The sequence below is a fragment of the Rhinoderma darwinii genome, chromosome 2 (assembly GCF_050947455.1).
Source record: "Rhinoderma darwinii isolate aRhiDar2 chromosome 2, aRhiDar2.hap1, whole genome shotgun sequence".
NCBI lineage: Eukaryota > Metazoa > Chordata > Amphibia > Anura > Rhinodermatidae > Rhinoderma > Rhinoderma darwinii.
Genome location: NC_134688.1, coordinates 247,209,440 through 247,226,446, shown reverse-complemented (window position 1 = coordinate 247,226,446; position 17,007 = coordinate 247,209,440). Strand labels below are relative to the sequence as shown.

Below are 17,007 nucleotides of genomic sequence, written 5' to 3'. Positions count from 1 at the left end.
CACTAGAGACACATGTGGGACATTTCTAAAAACAGCAGAATCTGGACAATACATATTTAGTAGTGTTTCTCTGGTAAAACCTTCTCTGTTACTAAAAAAAAATTGAATAAAATTGAAATTCAGCAGAAAAAATGAAATTTGCAAATTTCATTTCCACTTTGCTTTAATTCCTGTGAAATGCCTGAAGGGTTAAAAAACTTTCTATATGCTGTTTTGAATACTTTGAGGGGTCTAGTTTTTAAAATGGGGTGTTTTATGGGGGTTTCTAATACATAGGCCCCTCAAATCCACTTCAGAACTGAACTGGCACCTTCAAAAAAAGGCTTTTGAAATTTTCTTAAGAATATGAGAAATTGCTGTTTATGTTCTAAACCTTGTAACGTCCAAGAAAAATAAAATAATGTTCAAAAAACGATGCCAATCTAAAGTAGACATATGGGAAATGTGAACTAGTAACTATTTTGGGTGGTATAACCGTCTGTTTTTCAAGCAGATGCATTTAAATTCTGAAAAATGCTATTTTTTGTAAATTTTCTCTAAATTTTGCAATTTTTCACAAATAAAGACTGAATATATCGACCAAATTTTACCACGAACATGAAGCCCAAAGTGTCACGAGAAAACAATCTCAGAATCGCTTGGATAGGTTTAAGCATTCCGACGTTATTACCACATAAAGTGAAATATGTCAGATTTGAAAAATGGGCTCTGAGCCTTAAAGGCATGGTGTCGCCCCAAAAACATGTTTTTTTTTTAAAATTTAAACATTTAGTGTGTGGGTGATTAAACATTGTTCAAATTTTTTTTATTTTTTTCGCGAGTCAGGAAATATTATAAATTTTTTCAAATTTATAATACTACCCATTTTTGGTCACTAGATGGAGCTGTTTGGAGCTAGTTCCCAAAATTGCAGCATTGCAACATTGGGTTAAAAGCCCTCGCTCTAGTGAGCTCTCAGCATCCCCCCCTCCTTTATCCTGGCTAGTGCCGGGATAAACGAGGGGTTTGAAAGGTTTAACCTCCTACACTGTGTGTCGCCATTTTTTGAGGTAACCCACAGTGTAGTAGGTTTACATGCAGTAGTAAACACACACAAACTAACATACATTGAAATCGCTTACCTGCTCCTGCCGCCGCGGCCCGTCCGCTCCCTTTGCTGCCGCTGTTCCATGTGCACTTGTCCGGAAGCCGCGACCGGAAGTAGTAATATTACTGTCCAGCCGCGACTTCCGGTCCACAGGAAAATGGCGCCGGACGGCGCCAATTTCGAATAGGACTGTGTGGGAGCGGCGCATGCGCAGTTCCCACACAGACGCCGTACACGGCAGTCAATGGGACGGGAGCCGTTCGCAGTCCCTATGGGACTGTGGCTGCCGTATTCCATGTCTGTGTGTGTCGTTAATCGACACACACAGAAATGGAACAAAAAATGGCAGCCCCCATAGGGAAGAAAAAGTGTGAAAATAAGAAACAGTAAAACACAAACACACAAATGTAAATAAACGTTTATATTAAGGCACTAACATCTTTAACATATAAAAAAATTATTTGTGATGACACTGTTCCTTTAAGGCCCAAACTAGGCTGCGTCCTTAAGGGGTTAACTAGCTCCCTGCCAACCTAGCAGAATTTTTTTTTTTTTTCATGTTGAAACCTCTGATACTATTGTGCTATCTTGTTTCTGTATAAAAATAATTGTGGTACCTTGAAATCAAATTGTAATGTTTTTCTTTACTTAGGACTATTCTGGATATGGGCAAGCACCAGAGCCATCAGCATACGGGCAGACCTATGGAGCTTACAATCCTGGCTATGGTCAGAGTCAGCCAGCTAGTAGGTTTTTGTTTGTTCTCGTGTGTGTAGATTTAAAAAAGTTTATTTTAACTGGTTGCAGACGCAGGATGAGAATGCTCGTCCTGAGCGGTGGGTTGTTGCGCCGCATTAGGACGAGACTTCTCGTCTTGCGGTTAAGATTTCACCGCTTGTAAACAAACGGTGACAGGACAGTGACTTCAGACAGCTGATCGTCAGCTATCGGCGGTGGGATCCATCACGGCTATCATGTATATTACACGTGTGTGTCCTGTGAAAAATTTACAAATTATTTACTACTTTAGCTAGATTACATATACTTATTTACACACGCATACACCAGGTTTCTGACGCAGTTATTTTTTTCATAAAAAGTATCAAAAATATAAAGTTTTATTATAAGCTATATACATTTTAGTATAGTTTTAAAAGCGTGTGAACTCATTTTTGCGCTGACATTTCAGGCACTGGTTTTTGCAGTCCTAAAAATAAAAAATGATGGCTAAACACAAGTACACTGTGGAGGAGGCCTTCGCCATGCTGTGTTCAGACACACAGAAACAGTCAGTGAGGATGAGGAACACTTCCTTATTATGTCATCCTCTAGCGATAGTGGGGAACCCCACAAAAGCGGAGTAGGCAGTGACAGTCAAGTGACTCCAATTGGGTGCCCCCAAACATTTTTTCACCCCAAATTCCTGAATTCACTTCTGCCCCAGGTATAAAAATTTCTACCACTGGATTACATTTTTTTTCATTACAGAGGAATTGTGGAACCTAATGGTCACCCAAACAAATCTTTGCCGAACAGCATCTTGCCACTCACCCCGCATCATATTACGCTAGAGGCCAGATGTGGCATCCAACGTGTGCTGCAGAAATTAAAATTCTGGGGGCTCCTTCTTAATATGGGGCTCATTAAGAAACCCAGCATACAGTCCTACTGGTAGACCGACGTTTTGTATGCTAACCCAATGTACAGGGCTGTAATGGTGAGAACTCGCTTTGAGGCAATATTACAATTCCTCCATTACACTGACAACAGCCAGTGCCCTCCACCTAGTGACCCCAACCAGAACAGGTTATTTAAAATTAGGCCGCTTATTTCACTTCGGAGTAAAAAAAATTCAGAGGCATACACCCCAAATAAAAATATTGCCATAGATGAGTCACTCGTCCTCTTCAAAGGAAGGCTAAGATTTAAGCAATACTTGGCAAGTAAAAGGGCAAAGTATGGGAAAAAAATGTAAGCTCTGAGTGAAAGTGGGTACACTCACACAGATTTAGAATTTGAGGGAAAAAGATTCCCAAATCTGCCCAACAGTGTCCTCAATACAAGCAGCAAAATTGTGTGGGACCCTTTGTACCCCCTGCTAGATAGAGGTTATAACCTTTTATATAGACCATTTCTATAATAGCGTCCCACTGTTCCACTGTCTATTTGAGAAAAATAGTCGCCTGTGGCACAATATGGAGGAATCAAAAAGGCCTCCAAAAAAAATTTGGTGGACCAAAAACTGAGACTTGCTGATAACAGGTCATTGTGTAATGGGACACTGATGGTGACCAAATTTAGGGATAAAGATGTTTTTATCACTTCCATTCATGGGGACAGCAGCACCCCTGCTCCAGTAAGAGGGCGTAATGCCACAGCCCTCAAGCCTGGGTTATACTCCTGTATACACAAACACATGGGTGGTGTAGACCTGGCGGATCAAATGCTACAGCCATACATCGCAATGAGGAAGTCCCGTGTGATACAAGACTGCAGTGCACCTCATACCAACAGCGCTGTACAATTCCTTTATCAGAAGTCAGGAAATCAAGCACGGTATCTTGAATACCAGGAGAAAGTAATAAGACTACTTTTCAAAGACCGAGCAGAAGAGGCTGCAAGCACATCCTATAGCAGTGAGGCCAGCAGAATTGCATCATGGCCTCACATCCCAAGTGAAGTGCCCCCCACTGAGAAAAAGACCGTACAAAAAAAATGTTGCGTCTGTTATAATAACGGAATGCGAAAAGACACGGGCGATCAGTGTGACACTTGTCCTGATAAGCCAGGACAATTTTTATTTTTTTTATTTTTTTTTCCTACTCCTTTTTGACTTTTCACCCCCATTTCCAGTACATTGCCCAATTATGTTTTGGAATTAAACCTAAAAAAAATCCCCCACAAAGTACTTCATTATACCCCTAGATGAATACTGAAGGACAGCGTTTTCTGTTCAGTCACTTCAGAAAATCTGCAAATTGTGCCTGGAATTCATCTAACTAGGCCCAAAAAGCCACAAGGCGCTCCTTTAGTTTTATGCTCTCCCGTAATTGTAGCTAAAAAAGACATGGTCAACATAATCACTATACCCCTAAATGAATACTTTCAGGGTGTAGTTTTCAAAATGGGGTGACTTCTAGGGTTGTTACATTGTTCTAACTCAAATCCTCTTGTGTGGAGTGGGGCCTATTAGTCATTCAAGCTACGTCCTGAAAGCCAGAGGGTATTACTATTAGTCCCCCTGTGCCACCAAACAGCCGATTACGGCCTAAGTGGGGGTATTTTTGAACACAAGAGAAACAGCGCAATAAAAATTGAGTACATTTCCTAAGTTTCATTTGCTGTATACGAAATGTCCTATAAATGACACATTTGTGCATCCGTTATGCATTAATTCCACAAAATGTGGGATCAAACTACTTACCACACCCCAAAATAAATTCCCTGAGGGGTATAGTTTCCAAAATGGTGTAACTTTTCACGAGTTTCCACTGTACTGGCACCTCAGTGGCTCTGTAAACGTGACATGACACCCGAAAACCATTCCAGCAAAATCTGTTTTCAAAGCCAAATGGCACTACTTCCCTTCTGAGCCACGCCGTGTGCCCACACAGCAGTTTACGACCACATTAGAGGGTATTTCTGTGTTCAGGAGAAATTGCTTAACAAATTTTGCCTGCGTTTTCTCCTATTACCCCTTGTGAACATGAAAAATTTGGGGGTAATGCTGCGTTAAAGTAGAAAAAAAAATGTGCATTTTTATTTATTTTTCTTCACGGCCCAGTATTAATGACTTCTACGTAACACCTGTAGGGTCAAAACGATCACTATACCCTTCGATGAATTGCTTGAGGTGTATAGTCAATTTTTGGGGGTTTCCGTTGTACTTGTACTTAAGGGGCTCAACGAATGCACATGGCACCTGAAAACTATTCCAGCAAAATATGTGCTCCCAAAAACCAAATGGTGCTCCTTCCCTTCTAAGCCCTGCTGTGTGTCCAAACAGCAGTTTATTACCACTTGAGGTATTTCCATAATCGGGAGAAGTCGCTTTACAAATGTTAGTTCTTTTTCTCATTTATTCCATGTAAAAACGTAAAAAATTTTCAGAAAAAAAGTAGATGTTCATATTCACAGCCAAATTGCAAAAAACCTTTGTACAAAATGCTAACTATACCCCTAGGAATATTCCTTGAGGGTTGTTTCCAAAATGGGGACACTTTTGGGGGGTTTCCACTGTTTTGGTCCCTCGTGTCGTTGCAAACACGACATGGCACCCAAAATCATTCCAGCAAAATCTGTGCTCCCAAATCCAAATGTTGCGTTTTCCCTTAGCTCTGCCGTGGATCCAAACAGCAGTTTATTATCACATATGGAGTATTGCCGTAATCAGGAGAAATTGCTTTACAAACATTGGGGTTCTTTTTCTCCTTTATTCCTTGTAAAAATGAGAAAATTCTACTTTTTTTTTTTCAGGAAAAAGTGGATTTTCAATTTTACAGACCATTTCCAATAACTTTAGCAAAAAACCTGTGGGGCTAAAATGCTAACTATACCCCTCAATAGATTCCCTGAGAGGTGTGTATTCCAAAATGGGGTCACTTCTGGTGGCTCTCCACTGTTTTGGCACCACAAGACCTCTTCAAACCTGACATGGTGCCTAAAATGTATTCTAAAAGCAGAGGCCCCAAAATCCACTAGGTGCTCCTTTGCTTCTGAGATCCATGTTTCAGTCCAAGAGGACCCTAGGGCCACATGTGGCATATTTCTAAAAATTGCAGTCTGGGCAATAAATATTGAGTTGAAATTCTTGGCTAAAACCTGTGTTACAAAAAAGTATTACAAATGAATTTTGACAAAAAAAAATTAAATTGGTACATTTCACATCTATTTTGCTTCAATTCCTGTGAACGCCTAAAGGGTTAAACTTTTTGAGTACTTTGAGGGGTGCATGTTTTAAAATGGGGTGGTTTATGGTAGGTTTCTAATATATAAGGCCTTCAAAGCCACTTCAGACCTGAACTGGCCCCTGTAATAATAGCCTTTTCAAATTTTCTTTAAAATGTTAGAAATTGCTGCTAAAGTTCTAAGCCTTGTAACGTCCTATAAAAATAAAAGGATGTACAAAAAGCAATGCAAACCTAAAGTAGACATATGCGAAATGTTAACTAGTAACTATCTTGTGTGGTATTACTATCTGTTTTAAAAGCAGATGAATTTAAAGAAAAATGCTAATTTTTTACAAATTACCTCACATTTTTGGTGTTTTTCACAAATACTGAATTTATCAACCAAATTTTTCCACTAACATCAAGTACAATGTCACGAGAACAATCCCCGAATCGCTTGGATAGGTAAAAGCATTCCCAAGTTATTACCACATAAAGTGACACGTCAGATTTGAAAAAAATCGGCTCTGTCCTGAAGGCCAAAACAGACTGTGCTAAAGGGGTACTGCGTTCTTGCATTGTTAAAAATGACTGTTTAAGGTTATAAAGAAAGGTATTTATAAAACTGGATAGCTATCCTGTTTCCATTGACTTTTTTTTATTTATTTTATTTTTTCCCCCATCTGGTTCTTCAACCGGACAGGAGAAAACCACCTACGTTTTTGTATCCTGTATTAAATGTAAATTTGACAAAGAAAAAACAGGATGCAAAAAACGTGGTGTGAACTGACTAATTTGAAGTGTTCCTATAATAAAAAACTCTTAATCGGGCAGCTGTGGATGTGTTGGCTGTATAGCTAGAAATGGTGGGCCTAACCTGCATATTTTTAGCCTTTCCTTCAGTCTGCTGGCTTCTGTAAATGTACATTTTCCTCTCCATTCTTGCCAAGTCGCTTTTTCTGCTGTGCTCTAAGCCAATCAAATTCCACCCCTTACGATATCCTTAAAACGCTGAGTGTCCACCACCCTATCTATGTGCTGTATTACTAGATGGATTTTTTTGGGGGGGGCTCAGTAGTTTTTAAACCTCTACAAAGGACCCACAAGGGAGGGAAAAGAAACGAGACTCCTGGAAGATGCCTTTTTCCTTAAAGCGTGCCTCTAATTATACAGGCATTATTTAGAAAAGATCAGGCAGTCTTTTTATTTTTTTATTTTTTTCTTAATGTTAGAAGCAAAATTGCTAATACAAGTCAGTGCTGCCGGCGGCTCATAGCTTTTCTTTAGTGAAGATGGTGTCTTGCTCTGTCTCCATGGCTACTGTATTCAGGACGGCCTCCAGCGCTATAGGATCACATTACATTCTGCAGTGCTTGTGGCCCGACTAGATACAGGAGCCATGGAGACTAGCAGGAAGCGGTCTCCTAATGGAGGCACGTGCCGCAGCCCAACCTTCTGGGATGACTCGTCTCGTGTGAACTCTGCAGCCTGTTTGGCTGCAGCGGTCACGTGGAAAGAAACGTCATCCCAGTAGGCTGGCCTAGGCGAAGAAGCACAGAATTCTTGGAGTAGAAGATTTATTTTTTTTGAGTAGCGATTTTTGCGGCGGAATTGAAGTTTTTCCCGCTGCAAAAATCGTAACATCTGCTATTTGTTACGGGTTTTACCTCCTTTGAATTCAATGGGGAAAACAAGCAACAAAAAGCAGCGACTACACAATTATACGATTTGATTTGCTGCGGATTAAAAAAAAGTACCGCAGGTCAATTTCTGACCGTTTTTGTCCGCTTATTTACGCTTCGTGTGGTTGAGTTTTTTTTTTCCAATCTCATCTACTCTGCTACTGTATTGTGCTACTGATTTTCCGCAATGAAATCTGTTGCAGAAAATCCGCAGTGTTTATGCTACTTGTGAACCCGGCCTTACGGTCCACTCCTCTGCACTATAATGGCTTTTCTAAATGTCTGTAATATATCTTAAAATGTACCTCCAATTCTATAAAGTTTCATTTGTTAACATGTAGTAATTTATGGGGAAAAAATGATTCCTAATAGGCATGCTCTAATACTGTATCATGGGGTTCTCTGCTCTTTCTCTGTAGTGATTGCTTCTATTTCTATATTTATTAAAGGGGTCCCTAGGATATGCCAATCATGTTTTTAAAAAATTTGTAATTGTATTTAAAAATAAAAATTAAAGGCTCCAGATGAATTTTACTTTTGTATGGTAGTCTTCTGGTATAGAAGTCGCAAATGCATAAAGTCTGAATTTTTCACCTGCAGTCGTTGCAGCTAATGCAAAAATATTGATGCATTTTCTGCACTTTTCCTGAAAGTGGACAGGGCTTAGCGAAAGGGGCCCGTGCCTGCCGCAACCTGACAAATTTACTATAATTTATGCCAGAGACTGAAGTCTACGGCAGCTCCTAGCTGACGTAGATTTTCTTTTCTGGCAGACATACAGCCAGAGATGTGTCTATGGGTATGTTCACACGGAGGCGAAAACAGCTCCTGATTTTCAGACGTAATGGCATGTGCAGAGGCGTTTTTCGCAGTGTCCATTACGGATGTAATTGGAGCTGTTTTTCTATGGAGTCAATGGAAAACTGCTCCAATTACGTCCCAAGAAGTGACAGGCACTTCTTTGACGCGGGCATCTTTTTTTACACGCCGTCTTTTGACAGCGGCGCGTAAAAAAATGACCGTCTGCACAGTACATCGTAAAACCCATTCAAATGAATGGGCAGATGTTTGCCGGCGCTTTCAAGCAGTATTTTCGGCCGTGATTCCAGGCGTAAAACGCCTTAATTACGTCCGTAAATATTGCGTTTGAACATACCCTAATTATGATAAACCCATTTTAATTCAGTTCTCTTTATATTGCATTTCATGCGCCAATCTTTATATAAAGAAATACAAAGCAATATAAAACTGATTTCAGTTTGTTACGAAGGCCTTATTCACACGACCGTGTTTAACGTCCATGATTTTCACACGCGTCGCACGGACCTATGTTAGTCAATGGGGCTGTTCAGACAGTCCGTGATTTTCACGGTGTATGTCCGCTGCGTAAAACTCACGACTTGTCCTATACTAGGGCGTTTTTCGCGCATCATGCACTTATTGAAGTCAATGGGTGCGTGAAAATCACGCGCCACACACGGAAGCACTTCCGTGTGTCGCGTGTGATTCGCGTAACAGTAGATAAAGAAATAAAAGCACTTCATTTATTTTTCTTAAAGAGGCTCTGTCACCAGATTTTGCAACCCCTATCTCCTATTGCAGCAGATCGGCGCTGCAATGTAGATTACAGTAATGTTTTTATTTTTTAAAAACGAGCATTTTTGGCCAAGTTATGACCATTTTCGTATTTATGCAAATGAGGCTTGCAAAAGTACAACTGGGCGTGTTGGAAAGTAAAAGTACAACTGGGCGTGTATTATGTGTGTACATCGGGGCGTGTTTACTTCTTTTACTAGCTGGGCGTTGTGTATAGAAGTATCATCCACTTCTCTTCACAACGCCCAGCTTCTGGCAGTGCAGACACAGCCGCTGTGTCGTCACTCACAGGTCCTGCATCGTGTCAGACGAGCGAGGACACCGGCACCAGAGGCTACAGATGATTCTGCAGCCGCATCGGCGTTTGCAGGTAAGTCGATGTAGCTACTTACCTGCAAATGCTGATGCTGCTGCAGAATCATCTGTAGCCTCTGGTGCCGACACGATGCAGGACCTGTGAGTGACGTCACAGATCTGCACTGCCAGAAGCTGGGCGTTCTGAAGGGAAGTGGATGATACTTATCAGAACGCCCAGCTAGTAAAAGTAGTAAACACGCCCCGATGTACGCACATAATACACGCCCAGTTGTACTTTTACTTTTCAACACGCCCAGTTGTACTTTTGCAAGCCTCATTTGCATAAATACGAAAATGGTCATAACTTGGCCAAAAATGCTCGTTTTTTAAAAATAAAAACGTTACTGTAATCTACATTGCAGCGCCGATCTGCTGCAATAGCAGATAGGAGTTGCAAAATCTGGTGACAGAGCCTCTTTAACAGCAAAACCGAGTGTGGTAAAGATGGCATATGTGTGAAAATCACGCAGCCATGCACCATTCACTGACGCACGGAACTGCGACGCGCGCAAAACACAGCTTTTTTTTGTGCTCTCAAAACGCACATGTTCTTGTGAATAAGGCCTTAGTCTGCAAAAAAGTATTTAACACTTACGTGCATGCGTATAAACTATTCTTCATAGAAGCGGCTCCATATTAATGTGTATTTTCACGCATCATCTTGGTTTTAGGACCGATTCTATGCATATTTAATAATTTGTGTATAGGTGTTCTGGTATGTTTGTATCTATATGTAATCGAAGAATGCCTGCCGTTTATAATAATAATTTGGACGTTTTTAGGTTATGGCCAGTCTTCTCAGGCACCCTATGAAAGTCAGCAGTCTTATGGTAGTTACGGACAGAGTTCTGAATCGTCAATAGGAAGGTAAGATTTCAAAGTAAACTTTTTGTGATTTGCGTTGATCAGATATCAAAAATGATCACCTATCCATGTGATTTTCTGATAGCTGGGTGCCCTACCTCTGGCAACCCCACCCCCTTGCCCCACAGATTGTGAACCATGTTTCTAAACACCCAAAACCACCTCACCACCTTCTGCAGTAAGGAGCTTGAATGGAGCTGCGGTCGAGCGTGCACTGCCGCTAAATTCACTGTCTGAGTGACAAACAGCGGAACGCTGTATTCGGCTTTCATTCATATAGACATTGAAATTTTCTTATCCATTTGTGGTATGGGAATTTAACATGAAGATAAACGTTGCGCTAAAAAATAATATTCCCTACGAAACTATTTATTTTGCAAGTAATCCATACTTGCTTAGGTTTGCTTTTAAAAATGTAAATTTCCAAATACAGCAGCAGAGGTTCATCACACGAAAACCAGTCTACCAACACCAGACAGTCTTATCAGCAGCCTCAAGATGCATATGATCAGCAAGACTATGGGCAAAAGCCAAGGTCGGGCTATGGGCAACAGCAGAATCCAGCATCCTATGAATCGTCAGGATTTGGTGGACAGACTGAGTCCTACTCCTCCCGGAAAGAGGGATTCAGCCATTCCTCCCAAGGTGAAGTAGTTATTTCTAAATTTTAATATATATATATCTCAACCCTCAACAAATCCTCCTCATCCTTTAATTCCCCCAACTCCATTTCCAGTGCTGCTGCAATCAGTTTAGGTAATGAAGCCACAAGTGGATCCTAAGGCCTTGTTCACACACTGCAGATCTTGCATGTATATTTAAAAAAAAAAAAACATGTCAGAGGTACAAATCTTTCAATTATGCTTTTTCAGTTGCACTTTTGGTTTTGGCTTAAAAACAATGATTAAAAAATATGCTGTGTGAAAGTGAACTTAGACATTAGTGCAACAAGTATTGGGCCTGTACCAGTTATCAGCCTCTTAATGGAGACCATTCCAGTAAACCACACGTGCAATAACAAGTGTGCAATAAAATATAATTTCTCATTCGTCTCATTGACACACAACATGGGTAAATGCTGTAGCCACTAGGTGTGACACTAAGAATAAACGCTTTGGCCCCTCCTAAAGACAACCTTGTGCAGACCAAAACTAACTCCCAGGGGTATGTTCACACGGCTTTTTTTGGGGCCGAAAAGTCGGTAGCAGAACGCCTCCAAAGATCTGCCTATTGACTTCAATGGGAAAAACGGCATTCTGTTTAGATCGGCCGTTTTTGGAGCACTTTTTCATTGACTCTATAGAAAAACTGCTCCAAAAACGCGAGTGGCTTAAAGGGAATGTGTTGCCAGAAAAACATGTTTTTGTTTTTTTTAATTAAACATTTAGTGTGTAGGTGATTAAACATTGTTCACATTTTTTTTATTTTTTTCACGAGTCAGGAAATATTATAAATTAGATTCTAATTTATAATATTTCCCATTGCTGGTCACTAGATGGAGCTATTCCCAAAATTGCAGCATTACAAAATTGGGTAAAAAGCACTCGCTCTAGTGAGCTCTCAGCATCCCCCCCTCCTTTATCCTGGCTAGTGCCGGGATAAACGAGGGGTTTGAACGGTCTAACCTCCTACACTGTGTCGCCATTTTTTGAGCTAACACAGTGTAGTAGGTTTACATACAGTAGTAAACGTACACAAACACGAACATACATTGAAATCTCGTACCTACTGCCGCGGCTCCCTCCGGCCCATCCGCTCCGTCTGCTGCCGCTGGTCCAAGTGCACAAGTCCGGAAGCCGCGACCGGAAGTAGTAATCTTACTGTCCGGCCGCGACTTCCGGTCCACAGGAAAATGGCACCGGACGGCGCCAATTTCAAATTGGACTGTGTGGGAGCGGCGCATGCGCAGTTCCCACACAGACGGCGTACACAGAAGTGGATGGGACGGGACCCGTTCGCAGTCCCTATGGGACTGTGGCTGCCGTATTCCATGTCTGTATGTGTCGTTAATCGACACATACAGAAATGGAACAAAAAATGGCAGCCCCCATAGGGAAGAAAAAGTGTAAAAATAAGAAAGTAAAACACAAACACACAAATATAAACGTTTTTAATAAAGCACTAACATCTTTAACATATTAAAAAAAAAAAAAATTGTGACACTGTTCCTTTAAACGTCTGAATCAGGAGCCGTTTTCCCTTTGAAAACTGCTCCGTGTTTTCAGACATTTTTTTGTTAAGCGTGTGAACATACCCTTAGTCTTACCTCTCACTTGGTGTTTGGATAATTTTTCCAAGGAATAGAAGCATCCTGACAAGAAGTCTTAAACAAGTCCTTCTTTGCGCCCTTGTCCTCCAGTGCAAAACCCAGAGCAGTTAAGGCTTTATTGGCATTAACCGCTTCGCGCACCTTGACTTGGCTGCACGTCAAGGTGAGATGTAACTTTGCGCACCTTGACGTGCAGTTACGTATGGATTTTTAATGGTTAACCGTCGCACGGCACTTAACTGCAGAGTGTCTGCCCTGTTGCTGAACAGCAGCCTGTCGCCGCTGATTCCGGCAAACTTCTTAGATGCGTCGATCGATTGCAATCGCCGCATTAATGGGGTTTGTAACACACCAGCAGCCACCACAATGCGATTTTCGGGGGCTGCCGATGGTTGGCAGGACAACCGGAGGCCAGGGCTTGGCAACCATCCTATGACATCCGTGTCAAACTGTCGGAATACTTAATGTTAAGTAGGTAGTGTAATGTATTCTTGCACTGATCAGAGGTTTGATTCCCCTGTTTTATAAAAGTGTAAAAATTCTAAGTTATAAAAACAAAACATGCTTTGTTTTCCTGTAATTCTTTTATTATAGGAAAATATTCAAACCGTTAAAAGTATAGCTCTTCACGCTAAAAATAAGCCCTCACACCACTACTGATGGAAAAAGAGAAAGTTATGGCACTTGGAAAGCGGGGAGGGAAAAGCAAAAATTAAAGTAAAAAAAGGTTCAGTCCTAAAAGGGTTAATTTATTTATAATGGATAAACCATATGGGGTATAGCTCGGGAGAAATTGCTTTACAAACGTTTGGGTGCTCTTTCCTCCTTTTATCCTTTAAAAATTAAACATTTTAATGGAAAAAATATGGCTTCATTTTTCACAGCCTAATTCTAATTATGCAAAAGACCTGTGGGGGTCTAAATGCTCACTATACCCCTAGACAGATTCCTTAAGGGGTATTTTTGGGGGGTTTCCACGGTTTTTGTCCCACAGGGGCTTTGCAAACGCGACGACACCAGAAAAACATTCCAGCTAAATTTGATCTCCTCCAAATAGCACTCCTTCCCTTCTAAGCCTTGCTGTGTCAACAGCAGTTTATTACAACATATGGGGTATTGCTGTAATCGGGGGAAATAGCTTTACAAATTTTGGGGTGCCTTTTTATTTTTCCTTGTAAAAATTGAAAATGCAAATCTACTTTTTTTCTGAAGAAACGTAGATATTTTACGACTCCAATGAATATAGCAATAGACATGCTTGATCAAGATGCTAACTATAGACCCTAGACTAAGCCTTGTTACATCCTAGAAAAATAAGTGAAAAAAAAACAAACGATGCAAACATAGTAGACGACATATGGGAAATGTTAACTAGTAAGGCCTCATGCACACTTCAGTTATTTTCTTCAGTGTGCTATCCGGTGTTTTTTTTTTTTTTTTGTTTTGATTTTTTACTGATGGCACACTGACTCATTCATTTCTATGGGGCCATGCAGTTTTTTGTTTTGTTTTAACGGTTCCATGCATCCGTTCCGTCAAAAGTAGAGCATGTCCTACTTCTGTCCGTCGAGTGTCCGTCTCACCCATTGAAGCCTATGGGTCCGTCAAAACAGACGGCACACGGAAGGCATCAGTGTGCCATCTGTTTTTCATGTAGCCGTTGCCAAACAGCGGCAGGGTGTGCCAAAGATCCCTGCATTCAACACACAAGATTGTTCCGTTTTAAACGATCGGTTAAAATCAGACGCGGAGTGACAACAGAAACTACACGATTGTCACAACGAACACACTGATCCGGATGTGAAAACGGTGAAGGATGTCTGCATGAGGCCTTAGTAATACCACACAAAATAGTATCTGTTTTATAAGCAGATGCATTTAAATAGAAAAATGCAAATTTTCTCAATTTTGGTGTTTTTCACAAAACATACTGAATTTATCGACCAAATTACATAGTACAATATGTCACAAGAAAGCAATCTCAATCTCTTGGATAGGTAAAAGCATTCCAAAGTTATTACAGCATAACGTGACACGTTGGATTTGAAAAAAAAAATCTGCTTCGTCCTCAAGGCCGAAACAGGCTCTGTCTTGAAGGCGTTAAGGTATGCCTCCTCTCGAGACTTGGGTGTGAGGCTTTTGCGCTACAAGGATGTCTGGATCTCCCACATCTGACTGCACGGGAAGTAGCCTCAGGATAGTTTGTAAGTCCTACCCTCTGACACTTTCAGTCCATGCCTACTCAATCGCCTTTTTAATTTTTCAGGCAATGCACTCCAATCTGTTTCCAAAAAGGATGGGTTGGTGCATCCCATACTGGACCTCAAATGTTTGAGTGCCTACATCAAGGTCTCAAGGCCTTTCATTTATGCATGGATTATCTGCTTTGTCGTCGCCTCTGTGGATTGGGGATTTTCTCGCTGTAGAAATAAAGGATGCGTTTGATCACTTCTCAGTTTGCCCATCCCATCAAAGCTACCTGTGCTCTTCTGTTCACTGCTATCAGTTTGTGGTGCTCCCATTCGGCCTGTCAACGGCCCCATAGGTTTACACAAATCTTAGTGGTGAGGGGCTTCTTTTGCTCCCTGGGCGTTTCAGTTGTCCCCTGCGTGCATGACCTTTTGATTAAATATGTTTCCAGGGAGGACAACATAGCCAGTCTAAAGATCACTCGGTTGGATGATTGACGAGGTCAGGCAGGACTGAATGTTTAGAGTATTACCTTCTTGGGTCGCACATCATACCCACTCTGCTCGGGTGTCTTTCTCCAGAGAAGCTGTCTGTCTTCCAACAGTGTTTATAGACTGCAGAAGAGTGCTGGGCACCATGGTGACTTTGAGGCCATTCCGTTTGAAGCAGACAAATGTGAAACTAGGCAAGGAGCAATCCTTTCCCAGTAAAACAGAGTATGATTTGTCGGTCCAAGGAATCCAGAGATCTAGGACTATACGTCTGTCCCTCAGTTGGTGTAATCTCCAGCCATCCCCTGGGGCTGCTGCTTTCTCCCATTCCACTTGCCACGTCCTATCTACGAATAAGAGCCTCCTGGGTTGGGGATTTGCATTCCAGAACCTCATGGCACAAGATTTGTTGTCTCAACCAGGAATCCTGTCTTCCCATCAGCTTCCTGTCTTCCCATCAGCCTCCTGTCTTCCCATCAGCCTCCTGTCTTCCCATCAGCCTCCTGTCTTCCCATCAGCCTCCTGTCTTCCCATCAGCCTCCTGTCTTCCCATCAGCCTCCTGTCTTCCTCTTTTGGTGATTTCTTCTGTCCGAGTCCAGATGGACAATGTCACGGCCGTAGCCTATGTGAATCACCATGGTGGTAAACTGAATTCAGCAGCAATGGATGAGACAGCAAAGATTCTGGAGTATTTGGAGCTCCACGTTTCTGTTCTCTTGGCAGTGCACAATCCCAGGGTCCAATAGTTGGGTCGTGTGTTTTGTTTTACCAGATATCTCAAGGTGGCGCATGCCGGACGTGGACTTAATGGCATCCAGGTTTGACTGGAAGGTACCCGGCTCACGATTGTGCAGTCTATCTGGTGTCTCCGTGGGAGCCATTCAACTGGATTTCTTTCTCGGCCCCCCCCCCCCCCAATTTCCTCTTCTACCCAAGCTTCTCAGGAGGATCAAGGTAGAAGGGGGTTCTTCCCCCTCCTCGTGGCTGTGTCTTTGGTACACCGATGTGGTGGCTCTGCTGGCCTACTTTTTCTGGTCATTGCCCCTCTGGCTTAATCTGCCCTCTCGGGAACCTTCCTTCCACCTGAATTTAGTCGCTACTCTTAGGCTCTGTTCACATCTTCGTTGGGGTCCCGTTCTGTCGGCGCTTTCCGTCAGAACGGGACCCTGAACAGAGGTTTCCATCACCATTTATTTCAATGGTGACGGATCCGGTGCCCATGGTTTCCGTTTGTCTGTTGTGCACTGGATCCGTAGTTTTTCTGGAAGCAATAGCGTGGGTGCACAACAGACAAATGGAAACCATGGGCACCGGATTTGTCACCATTGAAATCCAATGGTGACCGAAACCCCTGGTTTCTGTTCGTGTCAGTTTCTGTTCAGGGTCCTGTTCTGACGGAAAGCTCGAACGGGACCCCAACGTGAACCGAGCCTTAATGGTGTAGCTTTTGAGTCCACGGTTCTGGGAGCACAGGGCTTGTCTGAGTGTGATCTACAGCGTGTTAAAGGCTCGGAAGCCGCCTTTGACCCACGTTTACCACTTGGATGATGTGGTGATATGAATCTTCCTCACTTAGGCTAT

The 17,007-nt window shown here is 42.0% G+C and overlaps 1 protein-coding gene across 1 annotated transcript in view; it reads left to right on the top strand.

The window, feature by feature from the left end:
* The window catches only part of TAF15 (TATA-box binding protein associated factor 15), a 68,660-nt gene that overhangs the window by 13,966 nt on the left and 37,687 nt on the right, over positions 1 to 17,007 (top strand). The window contains exons 4-6 of the mRNA XM_075853022.1: positions 1,740 to 1,833; positions 10,394 to 10,478; positions 10,909 to 11,120. Of these exons, the coding sequence (XP_075709137.1) occupies positions 1,740 to 1,833; positions 10,394 to 10,478; positions 10,909 to 11,120 (391 nt within the window). The remainder of the gene's footprint in view (positions 1 to 1,739; positions 1,834 to 10,393; positions 10,479 to 10,908; positions 11,121 to 17,007) is intronic.